Raw genomic sequence first — 22,938 nt, forward strand, 5'->3', positions numbered from 1 at the left:
TATCCCTGTTCCCTAGTCTCCTCGATCTTTCCTGATTTAATTCATAATTTGTAGGTCCTCTGCTCTTTAGTGCTAGGCCCTCCCTAACATGTTGTATTACATTACTACTGTCACTTTCACCTCGAATCCGGGTAGGGGTTGTCTTCTCTAGAATTGTTACTCCACGCTCCATTGCCACCATCTTGGTAGTACCATGTGTTAGATTGCTTAATTTATTCATAATGGTGGTATGACTTGCCTCTATCATACTTAGTCCGACCTCTATTAGACTAATGAATGCCTTTATGGTGGACAATAAATCAGAAAGTAAGCTCTCAATCTCCGTGGCAGCATTATTTCCTTGCCCTTTCGATTTACTTTTACAGGTATTACTGTTTTTTACTGGGTTTGACCTCTTCCTTGCTTTAGTGGTCCCTGTAACTAGTTTCCTAGACTCCGATGTTTGTGCAGGGGTGTCATTTATTGACGTTGCCATCGGGACATGTACTAAGGGTGGAAGACTTATAGGGGGAGTTTTCTTTGTTTTAGTGCAGACTCTCTCGGAAGGGGGGAGGGCCAGAATATCTGGATCATCCGATGAAATCTCATCCCCACCTATGAGTATACAACCATTATTTGAATCCATAGGTAATTTTGGAGAACCATGCAAATCAAGTACAGATTCCCCTGACAGGCTAGAGACCCTACTACCCTCCATTACATTTAGGGTATAGCTAGATGCTTTTTCTTCTTCTGCATGTTCATGCTCGCCTTCCTGCCTTAGAGTATCATATCAACAAACACAGGGGTAGCCCTAATAATCCGACCGCATCTGGGCGTATATAAACTCGTAAATACAAAGAAATATGCGTCGGAATCAATACCTCAATCACTATTAACTGGATAGGAAAATATTAATTAATCCTTCCACAGAGATGATCTCTCACATTTATTTGTCTTGAGTAAACGTCACCAACTCAAACTGTAATTCTCCATGTTTATTGTTTTTATATATATACTTGATAGGAATAAAAACAATACATACTTATTCATTCGCCCAACCCCGAAACACCCCCTGGGAAACAGAGAAGTCCACACACACCCTACCCATTGCCCGTCAACTATTATGCCGCATCAAAGAACCAGAGAAAATACCCCTTCCGAGAACTGAAGCCCCTCCTTATGCGTGGTCCCCAGTGCTTCGAGTGTGGAGGATGGGGACATATTGCTCGGACCTGCCCAAAAAAACGAGCAGACGAACCAATGGACGTGAGCTGCATCCCTAGAAGCATAATGTACACAGAGGAGTTAGGTTCCTGTTTTTACGTAAGTGTTCACATAAACGGGGTCCCTATTGAAGCCCTCTTTGATTCCGAATGTAGACAGTCTGTCGTTCATGCTGACCTGGTAAAAGAAGAGCAGTTAACACCTGGGAAGAGAACCCTTATTCGATATGTTCACGGGGATGCCACAGAACACCCCACAGCTAGGATTCCCCTTAGAGGCCCAGAGGGTTCCCTTACCATGGTAACGGTTGGAGTATTGCCAACCCTTCCTGAACAGTTGATTCTTGGAACCGACAACCCCCAATTCATGTCACTAATACTGGACAGGGTAAAAAAAAGGACACACCATGCAATCCAGCAACCAGAAGGTGATCTTGGGTGCTCTTTTTACACAAGAACCTTGGCAGCATGATAAGCATTTCCTTTGGGCACAAGCCAACGACCCTACTCTTGCCCTAGCTTGGCAACAAGCTCGGGCAACGCCAATCAATCCTACTCCCCTTTTTCCCTCTTTTCGGATAACCAATGGGCTATTGTATTGAGTTGCCAGGGCTAACGAGGAACCCCAATTACTCGTCCCCCGTGACTTCCGAGAACAAATCATGTTCTATGCCCATTCACATCTACTTGCAGGACACTTGGGAACAGAGAAGGTAACACAAAGCCTCTTAAGATATTTTTATTTATTTATTTATTTATTATATCAATTTTTAGAGCGCGCAAATACCCGAGGGTGTCTCGGCGCTATTGTTGCAGGACTCTCTGTCGGAGAAGGGGAAGTTAGGCTTGAAACAACCAAGTTTTCAGTTTTTTTCTGAAGTTAAGCAGAGTTGGTGCACATTTGATGTGGAGAGGGAGTGTGTTCCATAATCTAGCTGTGGCAACGGTGAAACGTTTGTCTCCCCAGTTAGCCCTTCTTGTGCGGGGGACTGTTAGCAGGTGGGCCGAGGATGAACGTAATGTTCTTTGCTGTTCGAGCGGGCAGAAGGCTTGTTTTAGGAATAGGGGGCCATGATTGTGGATCGCTTTGTAAGCTATGCACAAGGCTTTAAATTTGATGCGGCTCCTCACCGGCAGCCAATGTAGCTGTTGGATGTAGGGGGAGACAGATGCAAATTTGGGAATGGGTAGCAGGGTCCTGGCTGCTGCATTCTGTACAGTCTGTAATTTGTTGAGGACCTTTTGTTGTGCATTTAGAAGCAAGGCATTACAATAGTCAGTTTTGGAAAAGACTAATGTGTTGACTAAAGTTTTGCCTGCAGAAGATGGTAAATAAGGGATGAGTTTTTTGATCTTTTTTAAGGTGTGGAAGGAGGATGAAACCACCGAATTGGCATGCTGCTGGAAGGACAATTTGTTATCAAAGATAACCCCCAAATTTCGTACCTTGACTACTGGTTCTGGAGGTTGTCCCATTTGTTGGGGCCACCATTGTGGAGACCAGATTGGTTGTAGTCTCCCGAATGTCATCACTTCTGTTTTATCAGAATTTAGCTTGAGGCAGTTTGATGACATCCAGGAGCTTATTGCATTCATACCAGATTGGAAGTTTGCAGCTACTGCTTGGCCATCGTCGTATACGGACAACACCAGTTGTGTGTCGTCTGCGTATGTGGTGAGAGAGATTCCGTGGGATTTGATGACCCTCGCTAAGTCCGACACATATATATTAAACAGTGTCGGGCTTAGCGAGGATCCCTGTGGTACACCGCAAGGCAAGGAGAAGGTCTGGGAGGTGTATTGTCCCAACTTCACCGTTTGTGGGCGGTTGGACAGAAAAGAGGCGAGAAGCTCCTTAGCCTTGTCCCTTATTCCTATAGCCGCGACACGGTCGATCAGTGTGGTATGATCGACCGTGTCGAAGGCTGCGGACAGATCTAAAAGTATAAGGATTGCGGCTCCTCCATTGTCCATTGTGGATCGTATCTCGTCCGCAGCTTTTAGGAGCGCAGTCTCCGTGCCGTGTCCCTGACGGAACCCGAACTGGGTATCATCCAATAAGTTGTTGTTGTGGATGTATGTTGACAATTGCTAGTTCATGATTTTTTCAAAGATCTTGGTCAGAAATGGGAGGCATGCAATGGGCCTGTAGCTGGCCGGAAGAGAAGGGTCGAGACTGAGTTTTTTGAGTAAAGGTTTAATAATGGCTTCCTTCCATACCGAAGGGTAGGTGCCGGATGTGAACATTGCTTTGCAGATAGTGGTTAGTGACGGAGCAACGGCTTCTGAGATGAATTTTGTTCGCCCGTCATTTACGCCGAGATTAAAAAGTATTGCCAAGAATGCCCCATTTGTCAAAATAAGAAACCCTACCGACCACCAGCCATTCCCTTGCAGTCCTTACCCATAATAGGGAAACCCTTCGAAAGAATGGGGATGGGTCTTACAGGCCCCCTACCACTCACCACGAAAGGACACCAATATGTGCTGGTGTTGGTTGATTACTGCACTCGGTTTCACTCAGGGCACCTACCACAGCTGCTATTGCTGACAGACTCCTGGAATACTTCTCACGTATTGGGTTTCCACGAGAAATCAAAGCTCATGACGCAGGTCTGGTAAACAAATTAAAACCTCGGTCTATTACCCCCAAACTGATGGCTTAGTAGAACGGTACAATGGGACACTGAAACTTACCCTTAAAAAGGTGTTAGAGGTTGAGGGAAAACAGTGGGACTGGCTCCTACCACTTGCTCTGTTTGTCATAAGGGGACAGGTCCAGAGTAGTCTTGGGTGTTTATCTTTCGAGATGTTATGCGAAAGACAGCCCTGGACTTTGTTGGAAATGACCAGAGAAGTCTGGGAGAAGGAACCTGATGAGACAGCAGACCTACTCGAATACACCCAGCATCTGAAGTCTCGGTTGAGCAAGCTACGAGAACTAGCCCATACCAACTTTGAGAAAAGCCAAGGCCGACAACAAGTGCAATATGACAAAGGGAAAAAGTGGAGGTCCCTCCAAATATATGACTGGGCCTTAGTATGCCTTCCCAGCTCCCTGGCTAAGAAAAAGAACGAGTGGAAGGGACCATATAAAGTCATAGGAACTATTGGTAAAACAACTTATCAGCTTCAACTCGGTCCCAACCAAGTCCAGTCTTATTGCATCAATCTATTAAATGTTGGTTAGGGTCTTCCCCAGTGACAAACCAGCTTGCGCTTCTCTCCAACACCATAGGTTGTACCCTAGAACAGCTAGTTGTGAATGAACATCTCATGAACAACAGGGTGGTAGACTATGCCCCCCTGTTTTCGGACCGTCCTGGCAGAACCACTTTAGTCGAGCATTGTATCGAAACTCCTCCTGACAAGGTGGTCTGCGTCTGCCCTTATAGAATTCCTGCTGCCAGGCGAGAAGTAGTTTCTTTTGAGCTCAAAAACATGTTAGAAATGGAGGTCAGTAGACCCTCCCACAGTGAATGGTCCTCTTTTATCGTCCTGGTTCCCAAACCGGATGGGAGTATTCGATTCTGCATTGACTTCTCTAGTCTCAATGCATATCCTTTGCCCAGAGTGGATAAGCTCATTGAGCGCCTGGGAGACGCCAAATACATCTTCACTCTAGACTTAACTAAGGGGTATTGGCAGGTTCCCTTACGAGAAACTGATCAAAAGAAGACAGCCTTCACAACCCCTGAAGGCCTTTTTGAGTTTACCGTCCTGCCCTTCAGATTACACTGTGCCCCAGCCACTTTCAGAGACTTGTGAACCAGGTATTACGACCCCACCAAACCTATTCCTCTACCTATTTGGACGACATCATTATTTACAGCGCCACGTGGGAACAGCACTTAGAACATTGCCACCAAATATTTAGGGCACTGGGAAAGGCTAAGTTGCACCTTAACTCAAAGAAATCATGGATGGGGTTCACCAAAGTGAAGTATCTCGGTTACATGCTAGGACATGGCTGTATAGAACCCCAAAGCGAAAAAATCAAAGCCATCACTGAGGCCCCTCTCCCCACCACCAAGAAGGGGGTTTGGCCTTTCCTGGGACTATTGGGGTATTACAAGCACTTTATTCCCCAATATTCTACCATTGCTGCCCCTCTCACTGATCTCCTTAAAAGGGGTACACATACACACCATCTGCTCTCGCCCTCTCCTTCTGTCCATATCGCCTTTCAGGAATTGAAAAAGGCCATCACCCACAGCCCTGTTCTCATATCCCCAGATTACTCTTGTCCGTTTATCCTACAGACGGACGCTTCTGATGTGGGGACTGGAGCCGTGCTGTCTCATCTCACAGAGGATTGGGTGGAACGCCCATTAGTGTTTGTAAGTCGTAAACTATTTCCCAGGGAAACCCATTACCCGGTACTGGGAAAGGAATGCCTAGCCGTCAAATGGGCTATAGAGAAATTACGATACTATCTGGAAGGGAATAAGTTTACGCTATACACCGACCATGCTCCCCTGGTTTGGATGGCTAAGAACAAAGGGAACAACCCCCGGGTGATGCGTTGGTTCCTGTTCTTGCAGCCCTTCACCTTTGACATACGACAACGGAAGGGCTCCTTAAACTCCAATGCTGACTTCCTTTCACGCTTTCCTGTCATTCCTCACCGGGAAGACTCTGAGGGTGGGGTGTGTTGGACTCTGCCTCCATCAGCCACAAACTCTGCCTTCATCAGCCATGGAGTCTCCCCGGCCCCATCCTGACTCCTGCGCTCTTTCTCCCTTCCAGCTCCCTGACGCTGATGTTCGCGTCGGGTTACAGGAGCAGCCCGGGGAGCCCATCAGCTGGCCCTTTAACTCCGGCTCTACCTCTGCGGATCCCGCCCCCTGGAGGTCGGAGTTTCCATTCGACGAATCGAATAAGAGCCAGAAACCGGACGGAGAAGGGAGAACACGGAAGGTGGAAGTTGAAGTGTGGAGAACCCATAGAGAGACGCTGAAGGGACCGAAGCAGACGAGAGGACCCGCTGGTCATCAGTTCAACACACCAGGGGGCCAACCGGAAGATGCTGTGCCCGGCCACGGCCCAGGTGGATCGTGGCTTGAATAGGTTCTGGTACGGGGACTTAGGAGTGGGGCGGGAGTCCGAAAACCAGCTGATCAGTCCAGGAAACACACAGAGTCGGGCTGACCGCGCGTTCTTTTCCCAGTCAGCGTAGTATTCTTCCTGATTCCCTCTCCTGTGACGGTTTCCTCTCCCTCACGCCCAGTGTTCGCGGTGCGTTAATCCCTCATTCCGCCCTCTCTTATTACCCCAGAGTCTCGTGCACTAATCTTGTCTGTTTTCCTCCTTTCACGCCCCCGCAATATTGCCAAGAGGACGTCAACCAGACAGTGTCAAGGAGAAGAGGTCTTATTCCCCTGAAGAGGACACCAATGGGACATTTGTTTTTCGTACCTTACTATGTGTCGTGACTGTTTAAAATAAACAGACCCCCTTTGAAAAGAGAAGCCCTTGTAGTCTGTGTGATCCCTGTCGCCATCCAACACACCCCTATCCGTTAATCTTGCCCCGCATGTCCCATTCCTCAAGTGGTGTCTAATCGGGCCCCTATACCAACCATCCCTGTGTCTGAAGAGGTGGTCCGGCTTCTTGATATGGATACGTTGTGATACCAATCTCCTGGTCGTGGCACTGCCGCAAGAGGGGGTGGTTTTGTTGCTGATTTCACCTACAATGCAGCAGACCTGGGGACTGTAGAAAGGAAATCTCGAAGGTGCTAGTGTAATATGTCCCATTTTTAATCTACAAGGGAGTCAGCTTGTGTGTTAGTGACATGGGTGAGATGTGCTTGTATGTATATGGGGAGACTATTAGCCAACAGAACAACATAGGTTTGCAGTATGGATCTGGTTAAGAAATAGACGTCTGTTCATCTTACCTATCTTGACGTTGGGAACTGCTTGCAACAATAGGTCCTACAGTAGGTCAAGTGCCCCACAGCATTTACCGCTACCCTCAGTACATTGGTACAGTGAGGGACCTTCTGCCATGTGGCCTGCTCCTCTTAGAGAATATCAGGCCAAATCATTTATTTCTCATTAATGACCAGCTAGAAAATGAACTACAAGCTATGTCTCCTTTACGGTAAAGTTCCTCTTTGTCATACATGGAATGTCTAGAACATGCTGACTGTAGGTTATGTCTTGCTCCATGTCGTCTACCAGCACAACTGGAAGTGTGCAGAACCGAGGGTCTGTGCAGTGTTTATGTGTTTCCATTGGTGATGTTTGTCAATCAAATATGTGTGAATATCTTTAAGTGATGGCTGTTGTCCTTATGTGTTTTATTCATAGTTCTGCTTAGTATGGGTGGAGTAGTAGCTTTAAGTTCTCATATTTTAATTTGTATGGGCCTGAATTACAAAGGAAATGTACACTTTTGAGTATGTTTACAATTTTAAGTACGCTTACTGCTGTTCTGTTTTCGAAAACTCCACGAGTAAGCTACTGCAAAAAAAACACACCTCCCATTGGAAATAATAGAGGTAGCGAGTTAAAATAACATTGGAAATAACGGTAAATTAAATAAAAATAAAAAAATATTTAAATGATAAATAAATATAAATCAATGTTAAAAAAACATTCAAAAAGTATATATTTAATATTTAATGAAACAATATTTCAATAAACTATTTGAATTTTAAAAATAATGTAACAATAAATCTTATTTAAAATAATGACACTATTTCTAATTTTGTACATCACTTTTAATAATTATTAATGAACATCAAAATATGTTATCTTCATGAGAAAATGTATCTTGATTTAAATTTCTGATTTTATTTTTAATATCTTTCTAATGATTAAAGGTTTAATTCCAAATTACTTTACTAGCGTTGTAGCATTTGTTAATTTTGTTCTACATTTAAAGTAACTACATAAAATGAAGTTACATTAATATTTAACATGCATATATTTTTAATATTTATTTTTTACTTAAATAAACATTTTTATTTGTCTCTCTCCTTTACCATGCGCAGATCTCTGCCCTGACTGCTGACTCTCCCTATGATACAGTACGGGGGAAATTGAAATGTTTTATTTAACTTGAAAATATAAATGAAAAATATTTTTAAGATAATATTATTGTTAATTCCTTGCACACATTGCTGTCTCTAAGCCACTTCCTTGAACCCATACCACATATACTACTAAAACCTATGCTCATTTGTATAGAGTCTACTCAGTGTGGCAGAGAACTCCACATCCAGGAGTATAGGTAATGCTGAGGCATAAAACTCTGGCAATTGCAATTTGTGGTATGTTTTGTACTAGTACAAAACGTACTACAAAGTGCAGTTTGTTCATCAGGTCCCAAATGCCCCCAAGCCACTATGCGGGGGGGGGGGGGGGGGGGGGGGACTCTCAGTCATAAATCTCTGCCCAGGATGGTGAATTGCATGTAGGTGCAGATGTACGCCTATGTTAAGGCGTAATTCTATGTACCGCCACATAGGTGTAAGATTTTTCTTAATGAATCAGGGCTTGGTGACGTGTTATACACTATGCATAAAAGCCGCCATCCTCAAGGTTGCAGTCCTCCCAGCTTAGCTCATACCATCAGACATTCATAGACTCTCTTAAAGAGCAATGCTAATATAGTATCCAAATCCTGAATCCTCGTGAAAGTGTAAGCCAGGTACATTTTTAACTATTTCCAAAGGGGAATTCATGTCTTAATACCTATGAAAAATAATAATTACCTTGATTGCCAAAGCCAAGTTATTTTTTTTTCCTTTTTTTTTTATTTAAATGTTTTTATTAGCAACAGCAAAACATGTGCATACAAGGACATCACTGTAGGACTTACAGAATTCTGGATTTGGACAGTTATCTAACAACATTTTGCATTACATAGCTTCAGCACCTCCAGGACTGTGACGCATTTCCAATTCCACTGTTGGGGACACCACAATATCTCCCCAGTACTTATTCCAGTTCGACCACTTTCGGTCCCATTTCTTGGGCCACCACTGTGCTATAAAGACTTCAGTTTCCCCCAACATGCATCCATCCAACTCTTTCGCCCACACATGGACACTCGGTGTGTTTGCTCCCTCCCAACCTTTCGCTATCTCACTTTTGACCAGGGTATAGCCCAGCGTCACAAATTGCTTCTGTACTTCCGTCAGGTTAGTTGCCTCCCAGATAGTTAACAACCCCAACCGTGGCGTTAGGATCAACTCCTTATGTAGGGTTTTATGCATGTTTTCCATGGCTCCCTCCCATAGGACCGGCAACCCCGGGCAGCTTCACAGCATATGGTAAAACATGGCCTGTTGGCCACATCGCCTCAGGCAGAGGTCGTCTGACTGCGAACCCACCTTCCCCAAAGTCGGTCCCGTCATATACCAGCAGTGCAATATCCGGAGCTGAATCAACCTGAGCTTTTGCGTCATGGCTGCGTCCCGCTGAGACATCAAGGCCTCCTGCCAGTCTTCGTCAGTAAGCACCCCTAAATCATCCTGCCATCTCTCCCTCCTCTTGTGAAGGTATCTGAAAGGTTATTGCATAATTTCTTGAATGTGAGTGAGATAGCTTTCGAACTCAAAGGTCCATCTAACAATCTGTCTTTGAGTGGCAAAGAGTCTGTAATGTCAGTGAAAGATGAGAAGGCCATTCCAAGAGCAGGGCGTATCTGCAGGTACCTATATGTCTCACCCTGAGCCAGTTGGTACTGTTTCAGGCGTTCCTCAAACGTAAGTATCTTCCCCTTTTTAACCAAATCTTTTACCACAGAGATGCCTATGAGGTCCCACTTATCAAACCCGGGCTGATAACATAACATACCTCGTTTTTGCGCACTCCAAAGTGGAGCAACCTTAGTTAGGACGCCAGCCCATCCGAGGCGCAAGTTCATTGTCTGCCAAACCTGTAACGTGTGTAAGGGGGGCCCGAAAAATGGTTATATAGGGCCCCCATATATCTGGAGCAGTCAGTTTAGTATTGGTCGAGCGCATATGCGGGATCCTCCGGAGGGCGGTATATACATCTATTGACAGTAACTAGCTGTGCCGCCCAGTAATAGAGCTGCAGGTCGGGGAGTGCAATGCCTCCATCGTACCAACTCTTCGTCAGCTTCTTTAATGCCACCCTTGAGGCCCTCCCATCACACAGAAGCGTACGGACCTCCCCCTCTACCATTTTGAAGTATGAATCCGTAACTTTGTGCGGGCAGTTTTGAAGAATATACAAAAATCGAGGTAGGGCCAGCATCTTTAAAAAAGTGCCGCCCGGCCGAGCAATGAGAGTGGGAGGGACCGCCAGTGTTTCACGTCCGCTCGGAGTCCTGCCAGCTGGGGGCCAAGATTGGAGTTATAAAACATATTGGGATCCGACGTGATGTAAACACCTGAGTATCGAAACCCCCCTTTCGCCACCACTATAGAGCAACCAGCTGGATGCCTAGGGACCTGTTCCAACAACATGTACAACACGGACCTATGCCAGTTGATCACGTAACCTAAGTATTTCCCGAAATTTGTGAAGATGTCTAGTACTACGGATATAGATTTGTGAGGGGAAACCAAGTACAACAGTATATCTTCCGCATACAAAGATATACGGTCCTCCGCGTCATTAGCCGAGTTATTCTTAGTGGAGAACCATGGTTGTGGAATATGAAAATGATTATTCAATAAGCAGTAATAGAAGGCATGATTTAACTTACCCGCAGCTTCAATAAGTAGCAGAAACCTACATATAGGTGTTTGCATTATGTGTAAATTCTGTTTTGATTAGCCTGTTACTTTTATGTTGGCTTTGTTACCCATGCCCACAGGTTTGTCATGTTTTGTGTTTTTTTTCTCTTCTAGATACAGACAAAGAATGTCACACAGTGTGTTGAATACTACTATACCTGGAAAAAAATTATCAAATTTGATCAAAGCAGGTCTCAAGCTGCTGAGAAGAAAGTGAAGATCGAACAAAGTGAACTGGAAGCAGTTGGACCCAAGGTGAGAAAAAGGGATATCATAGCCTGTTGAGACACTGCCCTTCTGCACTTTATCCTCCTGTCTAAAATGGAGATCTTTCAGTGAAACTCAGGTTCCTTTGCTTCATATGCACGGGAACCAAAGCAACCTGGCACAACATAGGTTGGTTTATTGAGAAAAAGAAGTCCAGGTCTAGAATGGCCCGCTGATTCCCATGCCCTTTCCTGACTTACATCTATTCGCTTCCAGAACTCCAACAACTTCTCCCTATGTAGATTACTTTAAACACCTGCTCCCACTGTCTTCAAGTGGGGGGCAGTTTTAGTCCCTCAATGCTTCATTTCAGGTGTTTTAATAAAAGTGAATAGCGCCTTGAGACCCCACGGGTGAGTAGCGTGCTTAATAAACCCCTGATTGATTGATTGATGACACATTACTCTGAAGCTGACTTGCTCAAGGGAAGTCTTGAATACTTGTGGGAGCCAGTGCCAAGGGCTCTCATGATTTTTATATGAATCTTCAAGTTAGGACCATCAACAGTGGCCTCCTGAATTTCCCATCTCCAGCATATCTCTTTGTCTGGAGTAGTGCGTTCTTGCCCTGTGGTTTTACTTGAAATGCCCACTGGGCCGTACATGTTGCCTCGAGCTGAGAACTGTGTTTTTGGGCTTGCATCAGAGCAAACTTACAAGTACTATGCAGACAGTCTTGCTCCTGAACCTCTTGCGAGGTGCCCTGAGAAAGGCATATGTGCAGTGCTAGGTTTAGAAATCCTAGATCTCTGGTCTTGAGTAAGTTCCCTCACAGATACATTTGCAGTGATCCCACACCAAGGGAACTACTAAAAGATCTTATGTCTGAGCACCCTTTCATTGATCATCATGCAAGGTGGTCTTTGAGCCTCTCCTGATGAATATATGCACCGCATTGGTAAACCAGTACCACTGATGGAGGAGGTGAATAGAGTTTTTCAGTCCATTTCACCAAATGTAATAAGTCCTGTAAGGAGTTCTGAAGACTGCAAAACAAGAGGACTATTGAAAAAGTCAGGGATGAGCTTAGAGTCTAGACTCTAGAGTCACACATCCTTCTCATCCTCATCTATCTCCTGGCTGAGAACATCTGAAAATGTGTTAGATTTACCCTCTCCCTATGGCGAAACAGATTTGGGGCACATCTGTAGCACTTCTGCAACTTTGTGTTAGAAGAAGATACTCTCTAGGCTCCTTCACGGCTTTTGGCATGTGACAGATATGCTTGAAGAATGGTCTCAGCACTCCCATCAATTTCATTGAAGGCTTATCTGAGATACCCCAACTATGGGCATGCTTTTTTGCTAACCTCTCTGCTTGTGTGTGCCCGACCAGTCAAGCATAAATCATAAAACCAGGTGGGTTAGGAAGAGGAGCATGTGATCTCTTACCCCGCCAGTCAGATCACTGTTACATTGTTTAATTTCATATGCTTAAACTGCAGACCCTCACCCTATGTAAAGAATTTGTCTTCTCATACGTTCCCCACCCTAGATTTTTCCAGAGGCGTCAGAATGGTTTTTGTTTTTTAATTATTTTTTTTAATTGATTTTCAAACAACCAGCGCCGGTGAGCAGCAATGCAAAATCAATTGGATAAATGACAGTATAATATATCATCAACCGCTTCGCTCTGTACCCCCAACCCATATCCCTCCCTCCGCCACCGGTGTGCCTCAAGAGCGTGACCTGTCAACAATTAAAGTACATCAGAATCCAATACAATAGTAAACGTGACCAATAGTGATAAAGTACAGGGCATAACATTTCTTTTCAGAGATCATCATTAAGTCCATTGTTCATAACCCTGTTCAGTCCCCCCGTGCCAAAGCGCCAGGTGGATCTTGCCAATCCTCCAAGTCCGAACCCTCCCCTGATTCTGAGTCTGAGGCCTTCAATATCGCAACTAAGGCCTCCCATGCCCTCGCCGCCTCAAGTGCCATGTCATTATTTATTTGTTTGCAGGGCCTGCTGCAGCCAAAGTGTGCCTTCACTCTGCGTCCATTTGAGCAATTCCGTCCGCCATCTCCCCAAACCTGGCCCCCTTGCTGATTACCAATACATTGTGATTTCCCTCTTGGCTAATACAAGGCCCAGGTCTATAAATGGACTTGTTACTTTCGTTTTAGCTGTATATGGGAACCAGTGCAATAAACAGATGCTCATGTCTAGTTCTAATGTCCGGTCAGTTATATGACACAACTGTTCCAGCACCTCCTTCCAATACGTTCCTCAACTCCTACACCCCCACATCATGTGCTGGAAGTCGGCTTCCTCCAAGCTACATCTTGGGCACTGAGCGGCTACCGCATTGAAATATTGATTAAGCTTTAGCCGGCTTCAAATACGCTCTGTGCAGGACATAGAACCAGAGGCGTCCGAATGGTGTGGAGTTTTTTACGGCTTCATCTGTGGAGTCACCAAATTCAGCATTGGAAGTGAGTGACTACATGAAGAACCGCCTGTGTTGGTGACATCAGTCCCATTAAACATGCTACAGATGCTCGTGTCTTGAATTTCCTTAAGTGTTTTCATTTAACACTTCTATTTTTATTTTATTCTATGTTATTTGTAAATCAATATGTGCTTTATTATTCAGAATAAGGACACCCACACTTGCCTATCTCCACTGGCTGACAATGAACAGTGAACTAACCTAGCCAGTTACAAACATAATCCTCAATATCCCTCCTTTCCCGATCCCATTTACATTTTTATGTGAAAGACGAGCCCTTAAATCAAGCTCATTGTCCTGTCACATAGAATTAGTCAGCTTCTGTTGCTGGTTCTGTGAGTCCTCAATTTCTCCTTTTTGTCTTGGCCTGTTTACTGCACAGATGAAAGTCCATCATAGCGGGGAGTCTGTGGAGTGATATGGGTCTAACTGCTTGGTTCCATGTTTAGAATTTGTGCGAACTATTAGGAAGGGCTGTCTTTTTAACTGCTGCTATTCTCCCACACCATGCCATCCCTCTAATTTACAAGGCTTTAATTAACAGGAAACTGCTGCCTAATCTGATCTGCCTCTTTGGCTGGGACTGAAATATTCAAAATCTGCAATTTAGAAAGATTGATTTTGAAGCCTGACACTCTGCCATATTCTAATAGCTCTCCAAGAAGAGTGGGTATCAAGTCCAGAATGGGTGGGCCGGTAAGGAATATGTGCCTAGATATCGTATCTATCAGATAAGGTGTTCCCAAAGGGGAGTAACATGTTCATCTGATAGAGACTTCTAGTCCCATATTCCTTACTTTTGAATAGATACCCAAGCAATACCATCCCCAGAGGTTGTCTGGGGACCAATTTCACAAAAGGAAGTCGTGCAGGACCAAACAGGCAAGGTGCCCATCTCTACGGACTGTCCAAACAGTAAAAATTTGGTGAACATGTGCAGGGAAGCCCACGTTGCTGCCTGGCAAATGTCCAGGACCGGAACTCTGCATGCTAAAGCAATGGTAGCTGCTTTAGCTCTGGTGAAATGAGCTTGCAATCCTTCAGGAGGTTGCCTCTTGGCCGGTGCGTAGCAGATTTTACTGCAGAGCACAACCCATCTATAGATGGTTCTCTTCTGCAGCGCCCAACCTTTCTTCGCACCAACATAGCCCACGGAGAGTTGATCGTCCACCAGAACCCTTGTATGTGGTCAGGGTAGAACAACAATGCTCTATTTTGGTCCAGACGATGGAGTCGCTCCTCTTCTTCAGAGGGATGTGAAGTAGCGTGAAAAGTAGGCAGGGTGATAGATTGGTCTACGTGAAATGGAGTGACCACGTTTGGTAGAAAGGAGGCCCTTGTGCAAAGCATAAGTTTGTCAGGATATACTGAGAGGTAAGGCAGCTTAAATGACAAGGCCTGCAACTCACTCACTCTACGGGCAGATGTAATTGCCACAAGGAAGGAAGGCATATACCATCTTGGTGGAAGGACGCCTAGCTGCCAAGATGACTTTACAGTCTTCGGGAGGAAGGTCAAAAGCGGTCAACTGCCGCCGCTCAATCGCCTTGCTTGTAGGCGGACAGTGGACCGGTTCAGCAGGGGGGAGAATCCTCCCCTGCTGCTGTGGCAGAAGATCCGCCCAAAAGGGCGAGCTGATCGGAGGATCTATGGCCTTGCTCAGTAGCTTGGTAAACCAGACTCTCTGTGCCCGGAGCCTCAAGAATGACTAAGGCCCAGTCGTACTTGATCTTCTTGCAAACTCTGGGCAGGAGTGGTTTGGGTGGAAAGGAGTACAAGAGGTCTGAGCTCCATGCGAGACGAAAAGCACCTCTGAACAAGAGCTGCCTTGGAAACTCCAGTGCGCAGAACTGCTGACATTGTGCCTCTTGGCAGAGACGAACAGATCTAACTTCGGCTCTCCCCTTTGCTTAAAGAGATCTTCCACCACCTCCGGGTAGATATGCCAATCGTGATCCGCTCATCAACGGCGGCTGAGTTCGTCTGCCCTGGCGTTCAGAGAGCCCGCCAGGTGTTGAGTCACCAGGGATATGCCCTGCTGTTCCAGCCATGTCTAGAGGGGCAGGACCTCTAGGCAAAGGGCTCATGACCACACCCTGCGCTGTTTGTTGCAGTTTAACATGGCGATGGCGTTGTCAGTAAGCGCCTGCACTAGCCTTCCATTGATGGGAGGTAGGAAGGCTTTCAATGCAAACACAAGGAGATGATGAACGGAACGCTAAAACTTTTCAGATACTCCTCCTGACAGATCTGGGTTGAATCCATCATCTTTCTTTAGCTCACTTCACCACATCAGTTCAGACCCAGTCATATGCAAATCAGTCTTGACCCTGTTCCTCATAGGAACAGTTCAGCCCGAACTGCCAATAAGGTCTTCCCTGGACCGGATACAAGCAACCTGGGACCGGTGTCGGGGGAACACCCCTCATCAGCCAGGCTAGCTTGAATCCAGTGGCAAAGTGAATAAGAGACCCACGTCTTGCCAAACCCTGCCAACTTAGGACGAACAAAGCAATCACAAGGAGATGATGGATGGAGAGCTGAAACTTTTCAGACACTCACCCCCAGTCAAAGATCTGGGTTGAATCCATCATCGTTTTTTAGCTCACTTCGCCCTCTCAGTTCATTCCCAGCCATATGCGAATCGGTCTTGACCCGGTTCCTCATGGCAACATTCTAACCTGAACTGCCAAGCCAGGTCTTCCCTGGACCGAAAACAGGCATCCTGGGACAGGTTTCGGGGCAACACCCCTCATCAGCCAGACTAGCTTTAAACCAGTGGCAAAGTGAGCAAGGGACCCATGTCTGTGCATACCCTGTCAACTTAGATCGAAAAGGAGATGATGCACAAGGAAATGATGGACAGAGCAGTGTAACTTTTCAGACACTCACCCCCAGTCACAGGTCTGGGTTGAATCCATCAACATTCTTTAGTTCACTTCGCTACCCCAGTTCAGACCCAGCCATATGCAAATAAGTAAACTGTTCCTCATGGGAACAGTCCAGCCCGTACTGCCAAGCCAGGTCTTCCCTGGACCGGAAACAAGCATCCTGGGACCGGTTTCGAGGTAACACCCCTCATTAGCCAGGCTAGCTTGAATCCAGTGGCAATGTGAACAAGGTACCCTCGTCTGGGCATACACTGCCAACTTAGGCCAAAAAAAGCAAACACTAGGAGATGATGGACGGAGCACTGAAACTTTTCAGACACTCACCCCCAGTCACAGATCTGGGTTGAATCCTTCATTGTTCTTTAGCTCACTTCGCCAGCCCAGTTCAGACCCAGTCACATGCAAATCTGTTTTGACCCTACTGATCCTGGGAAAAGTTCAGCCCGAACTGCCAAGCCAGGTCTTCCCTGGGACGTAAAAAGCATCCTGAGACCATTTTGGGATATCACCCCTCATCTGCCAGGCTAGCTTGAATCGAGTGGCACAGTGAGCACGAGACCCACATCTGGGAATACCCGGCGCACTTAGGGTGAGAAAAGGGCTACGTCCTGCCATTCATCTGTTCCCCACCTCATCTTCCTTTCTCACAGATCAACTTTGGAAGGATCACTCCGTAATGCTGATGCAGCAAGTCAACATTCTATTGTGTAAGAGTTCCAGCTAGCGTGTTCTGGATTTAGCAGAAGGAAAAAGATGCTACTTGAATTTCTTCCTTGTTCTGAAGGGGGACAGAGGTCTCAGGTCTATTTGGACCTCGTCTGCTAAATGCCTTCCTGAGGAGGGACAGGTTCAGAATGCAAGACACATATTTTTATATACCAGTCCTCCAGCCCCACAGGCATTACATACAGTTCAGGGTGACTTAGGAAAACTTACAGTTTACTGTTCTCCCCTTCGATCTTACTCATGCCCCTTGGGTGATCATGAAAGTTATGCTAGTGGCCTCTGTCTGTCTTCAGAGGTTGGAAGTACACATATTCCTGTTCCTCAACGACTGGCTGATAAAGGCAGGTTCACCACAGCCAGTCATAGACCACATCCGGATGACAGCCAAAGACCTGACATCATTGGGATTCACCCTTAACGAGCAGAAGCCACACCTGTTTCCTACTCAAAGACTTCCATTCATTGGGGGTTATTTTCGACATGGTGGCATTCAAGGCTTTCATCTGCTGCAACAAGTCCACATTGAGGATTTGTTGTTGATATTTCAGGGTTAGGCTTTGGTTTCTATGAGGTTAGCTCTGAAGCTTCTGTGAGGAAAGCTCTGAAGCTTTTTGGTCTCCTGCCTTTGTGCATCCTTCTCATCCCAAATGCCAGGTGGCACATGCTAGCCCTGTAGTGGAACCTTAGATCCCAGTGGGCTGAGCATCAGGCCTGCCTCTTCGCCTCCATTCAGATCTCAAGCGACATGGTGCAGGAGTTGCTGTGGTAGCTGACGGACTCTAATCTGACCTGTGACAGGCACCTCTAACTCTCCCACCCACTTAATTTTTGAATTAGGGGGTCAATCAGTATTTATAAAGTGTGGCTAATCACCCTATAGGGGTATTTAGGAGAGGTGGCAATCAGAGGCATCTGGCCACTCTGGTTGGGAACCATCTCAATAATACTCAAGCTTCATATGGTCCATCTGGCACTTAAAAGCCTCCGTATTGTCCATCAAAGGGAGGCTTCTGTGGTTCCTTACAGAGAACACAACCAACATGTTTGTGGTAGTACAACAGACAGGATAGTGTGGGGTCCAGGATTTGTATCAGTAGGCGCAACGCCTTTGGAGGTGGCTAAACCAGCAAAACATCATCCTGGTTGCCAATCACCTGGCAGGGCCCATGAATATCAGAGCAGATGAACTTCACAGGTTCTTCTGGTGAACCTCGAGTGCTATCATCATCCCAAGGTGGTACCGAGGGTATTAAAGAACTGGGTACCCTCAAGCTAAATCTATTCACCACAGTCGAAAACATGCAGTGCCAGCAATTCTGAGTTATGGGGGAATCGAGGTAAGAAATTCTGTACTAATTTCCGCCACTACTGATTTTTGAGTAAAGACAATACAGACAGGCCTTCTGGCAGCCTCCTCATTTGGGTTAAAAATATGCCAAACATATCCGTAAAAAACTGGAGATTGATACCAATGACATTCTAGGCTTGTCTATAAGGGGAATTAAAGGCAGCCAAATAGATTTATACAATGTGAATAATCAATCTGAAAGAGACACGTTAGTGATAGATTCCTTACCTTAGAATATCCCCAGGCGTCAGACTGGATCCGGAAAATTTTGCGTAGCAGTACCCTTGCGCGTCGGTAGGCATCGTGTGCGGCTCTGCGTCCGTCGTGGGCGCCGTGATGACGTTGTCGGAGTACTTAGACGCCGCCTCCGCGTGCTGACGTCAGTTCTTCTTTTTTCCGCGCCAGCCAGCGCAGATCTGGAAAAAGCAGTAACCCAGTCAATTTGTGACTAACTTTTTGGTGATCATATTTGATCCTTTTCGAAGTCTTGCGACTCCGACGGTGCCGTAGGGATGCCCGGCTTCAAGCATTGTGACGATTGCGACCGCACCATGTCGGTCACGGATCCTCACCGCCTGTGCCTGACTTGTTTGGGCGTCGACCACGACGATGAGGCCTACCCCGACTGTCGGGCCCTTTCGAGGAAAGCCAGGCGGCTCGAACTCCGGCAGTCGGCCCCGCGCCGCGTGAGGTCCCGGTCCTACGGGAGGTCGAGTGACAGGTCGCGGGGGCGGAGCCGTCACAGCTCCGGGAGTCGGCACCACTCCTCCGGGTCCAAGTCGTCAGGTAAGAAACACAAGAAGTCGAAGAGGCATCATCGCTCTTCTGACTCCCCCCAACGCTCGTGCGATGCGGCCGGGGGTTAGGGTGACACTGCCCACGCGGCTCCTCGGGAGTCGCGGGCGTCGCGTCCGGCCCCATACCCTCCGGTCCCTGGGCTGATCGCGACGCCGGAGGAGATTGAGCGTTTCCTCATGGCCATGAGGTCCCTTTCTCCTCCGACGGGCTCCGCGGCGCCTCCGGGCCCAGCGGACCCGTCTGGGGGCCCTAGTGGGTCGGGGGCTTCGACCCGACGCCGTTGGGTGCTTCGGCCCCGACGCCGCCGGCGCCTTCAGGCCCGGTGCCGCAGGACGCCGCTGGGCCTTCCTCGGGCTCTGGATCGTCACCGGTGGACCTTACGACCCCCCCCCTGGCGTCGGTCCGTCTGGTGTCGCCTCCGGCGCCCTCCTCGGGCGGCGCCGCACCCGATACTTCCTTTGCTTCGGTTCCGACGTCGGGACGGCGCCTATCGGCGCCGCACCCGACGCCGTTTGCAGATTTTTACTTCTATGAACCGACCTCATTCAATTACAACCCTGACTCTCAGGAGATGGGTGATGAGGAGGATTGGGAGGGGTCTGAGGACCCTCTGACCAAGGAGTGTCAGTCTAATATGGACTTGGCAGGAGACCTTGGGGAGGCCAGTGGCCTGGACACCTCTCCAGACACTGGATTTGTCTCTCCTCCTACCGTGGCTTCGGAGGAGGGAGCTACCTGTGGTGTGGTGTTGACGAGGGCTGCCAAGGCCTTGGGCCTTGAGCTCCCCGTCGCGGCCGTGAGGACTAACCTCCTCACAGAGGTCCTTAAACCGCAGTCATGCTCAGCTGAGCCTCTGCTGCCCTTTAATGAGGCCTTGACCGACGTTCTTTTGGGCACTTGGTCCAGGCCCGCTACGGGTTCGCCCGTAGATAGGAACGTGGCCATACGCCACCGCCCGGCTCCGGGCGACCCATGTTTCCTGTCCTCCCACCCCACCCCCGAGAGTCTGGTCATCCAGGCCTCCAATTCCCAGACCGCATTCCCGTTGGCCCCGCCCGACAGGGAATCCAAGAGGTATGAGAATTATGGTAAAAAGATATTCTCCTCCCTTAGTCTGGGTCTGCGGTCTTCCAACACCGCATGCCTCTTGGGCCGCTACACCCACTCTCTGTGGGAGACTGTGGTGGAGGTGCTGCTAGAGTGCCCGTTGGAGGTACGGGCCAAACTCGGCCAAGCCCTTGTGGAGGGCCGAGATGCAGCCAGATATTCGATCAGGTGTGGGCTGGATACCACCGACTCGCTAGGCAGAGCGATGGCTACGACGGTGGCGGTGAGATGCCACGCCTGGCTGAGATCCGCCAATTTTTCGGCTGATGTCCAGAACACTCTGATGGACATGCCGTTCGATGGCCGTCGCCTCTTTGGCGACAAAGCGGACCACACGCTTGAGCGCTTTAAGGACTCCAGGGCTACGGCCAAGTCGTTGGGCCTCTCGGCCCGCGCCAGCAAACGGGTTCCTTTCGCTCCTTTCGCGGCCAAGGAAGGGGTGTCCCCACACGTGCCGCCAGCCACTCGCCGCAGACCGTCGTCCAGCGCGGCGGCGGCCGTGGAAACCGCCGCGGAGGTGGTCGGGGAACCAGGCGAGGTCAGTCCACACCTTCCCCCGCAGCATCCACCTCTAAACCCTCCTAGTCCGTGCTTTCCGGCCCATGTGACGCCAGTGGGAGGCAGTGTTCGCCATCACCACTCTCACTGGCGCACTGTCACTTTGGACAGGTGGGTGCTGCAGATCGTCCGGAGGGGCTACTCCCTCCCCTTCGAGACGACCCCTCAAGCCATGCCACCGCAACACCACCGCGTATCGGGGGATCACTTGCGGCTCCTGCAGGAGGAAGTTTCGGCCCTCTTGGCCAAGGGGGCCATCGAGCGCGTTCCTGGGCCAGAAGTAGGACGTGGTTGCTACTCCCACTACTTTCTGGTACCCAAGAAGGGCAAAGGGGGCCTACGCCCTATCTTGGATCTGAGGAACGTCAACGGCTTCCTCCGGAAGGAGAAGTTCAAAATGCTGACTCTGGCTCAGGTTTTAGCTGCCCTAGACCCAGGAGACTGGATGGTAGCGTTGGACTTGCAGGACGCGTATTTCCACATCCCCGTCCTGCCGGACCACCGGCGTTACCTGCGGTTCACGGTAGGCCACGAGCACTTTCAGTTTACCGTGCTCCCCTTCGGGCTTACCAGCGCCCCACGGGTGTTCACGAAGGTGATGGCGGTGGTCGCAGCTCATCTGCGCAGGTTGGGAGTCTCAGTCTTCCCCTACCTCGGCGACTGGTTGTTGAAGGCGGGCTCGCCCCAGACAGTCGTCAGCCACCTCCAGACTATGGCGGATCTCCTGCACCAGCAGGGATTTTCCATCAATGTGCCGAAGTCACACCTGTGTCCCTCTCAGAAGTTCCTTTTCATCGGAGCGGTTCTCGACTCGGCGCAGTTTTGGCTTTTCCCGCCTGAACAGCGGGTTCGGGATATACAGGCCCTGATTCCACTCTTCCGGCCTTTATCCCGGGTTTCGGTCAAGTTGACGCTGCGGCTTCTGGGGCTGATGGCCTCCTGCATCCTTCTGGTGCATCACGCACGGTGGCGGATGCGGGCTCTGCAGTGGGACCTGAAGTTTCAGTGGGCCCAGCATCAGGGCAACCTGTCCGACCATGTCCTGATCTCTGAGGGCACTGCGAGACAGCTGCAGTGGTGGCTCACAGACTGCGATTGGGTCCATGGCAGATCCCTCTCCCTTCCCCAACCGAAGCACGTAGTTGTGACGGACGCGTCCCTCCAGGGCTGGGGAGGCCACATGGGAGAGGCGGAGATCAGAAGCCTCTGGTCTCCGGCGGAGTCCCGGCTCCATATCAACCTTTTGGAGCTGCGGGCGATTCGTCTAGCACTGAAGGCATTCCTCCCGTCTGTCCGAGGGAGTGTAGTGCAGGTGTTCACGTACAACACCACCGCCATGTGGTACTGCAACAAACAGGGCGGCGTGGGGTCGTGGACCCTCTGCCAGGAGGCTCTGCGCCTCTGGCAATTGCTGGAACATCAGGGCGTGACTCTGATGGTTCGACACCTGGCAGGTTCTCTGAACGCCAGGGCGGACGAACTCAGCCGCCGGTGCATGATGGATCACGAATGGCGTCTGAACTCGGACGTGGCGCAAGGTCTCTTTCTGCAGTGGGGAGAGCCTTGGTTAGATCTGTTCGCCACCGAAGAGAACGCGCAATGTCATCAGGTCTGCCTGTTGGAATTTCCAAGGCGGCACTCGCTCGGAGACGCTTTTCGCCGCGAGTGGAGTTGCGGTCTGTTGTACGCCTTTCCGCCTATACCACTTCTGCCCAGAGTGCTGAAGAAGATCAAGCGCGACCAGGCACAAGTCATCCTTGTGGCTCTGGACTGGGCACAAAGGTACTGGTATCCAGAGCTACTCAGTATGTCAGTCGATTCCCCGGTTCGTCTGCCTCTTCAGGAGGACCTTCTGTCGCAG

The 22,938-nt window shown here is 48.6% G+C and overlaps 1 protein-coding gene across 1 annotated transcript in view; it reads left to right on the top strand.

Moving 5' to 3' along the window:
- ZNF541 (zinc finger protein 541) overlaps positions 1-22,938 on the top strand; it is a 1,260,340-nt gene that overhangs the window by 1,058,926 nt on the left and 178,476 nt on the right. The window contains exon 13 of the mRNA XM_086938682.1: positions 11,044-11,184. Coding sequence (XP_086794808.1) covers positions 11,044-11,184 — 141 coding nt within the window. The remainder of the gene's footprint in view (positions 1-11,043; positions 11,185-22,938) is intronic.

This window comes from Lissotriton vulgaris, chromosome 9 (assembly GCF_964263255.1).
Source record: "Lissotriton vulgaris chromosome 9, aLisVul1.2, whole genome shotgun sequence".
In the NCBI taxonomy this organism is placed as follows: domain Eukaryota; kingdom Metazoa; phylum Chordata; class Amphibia; order Caudata; family Salamandridae; genus Lissotriton; species Lissotriton vulgaris.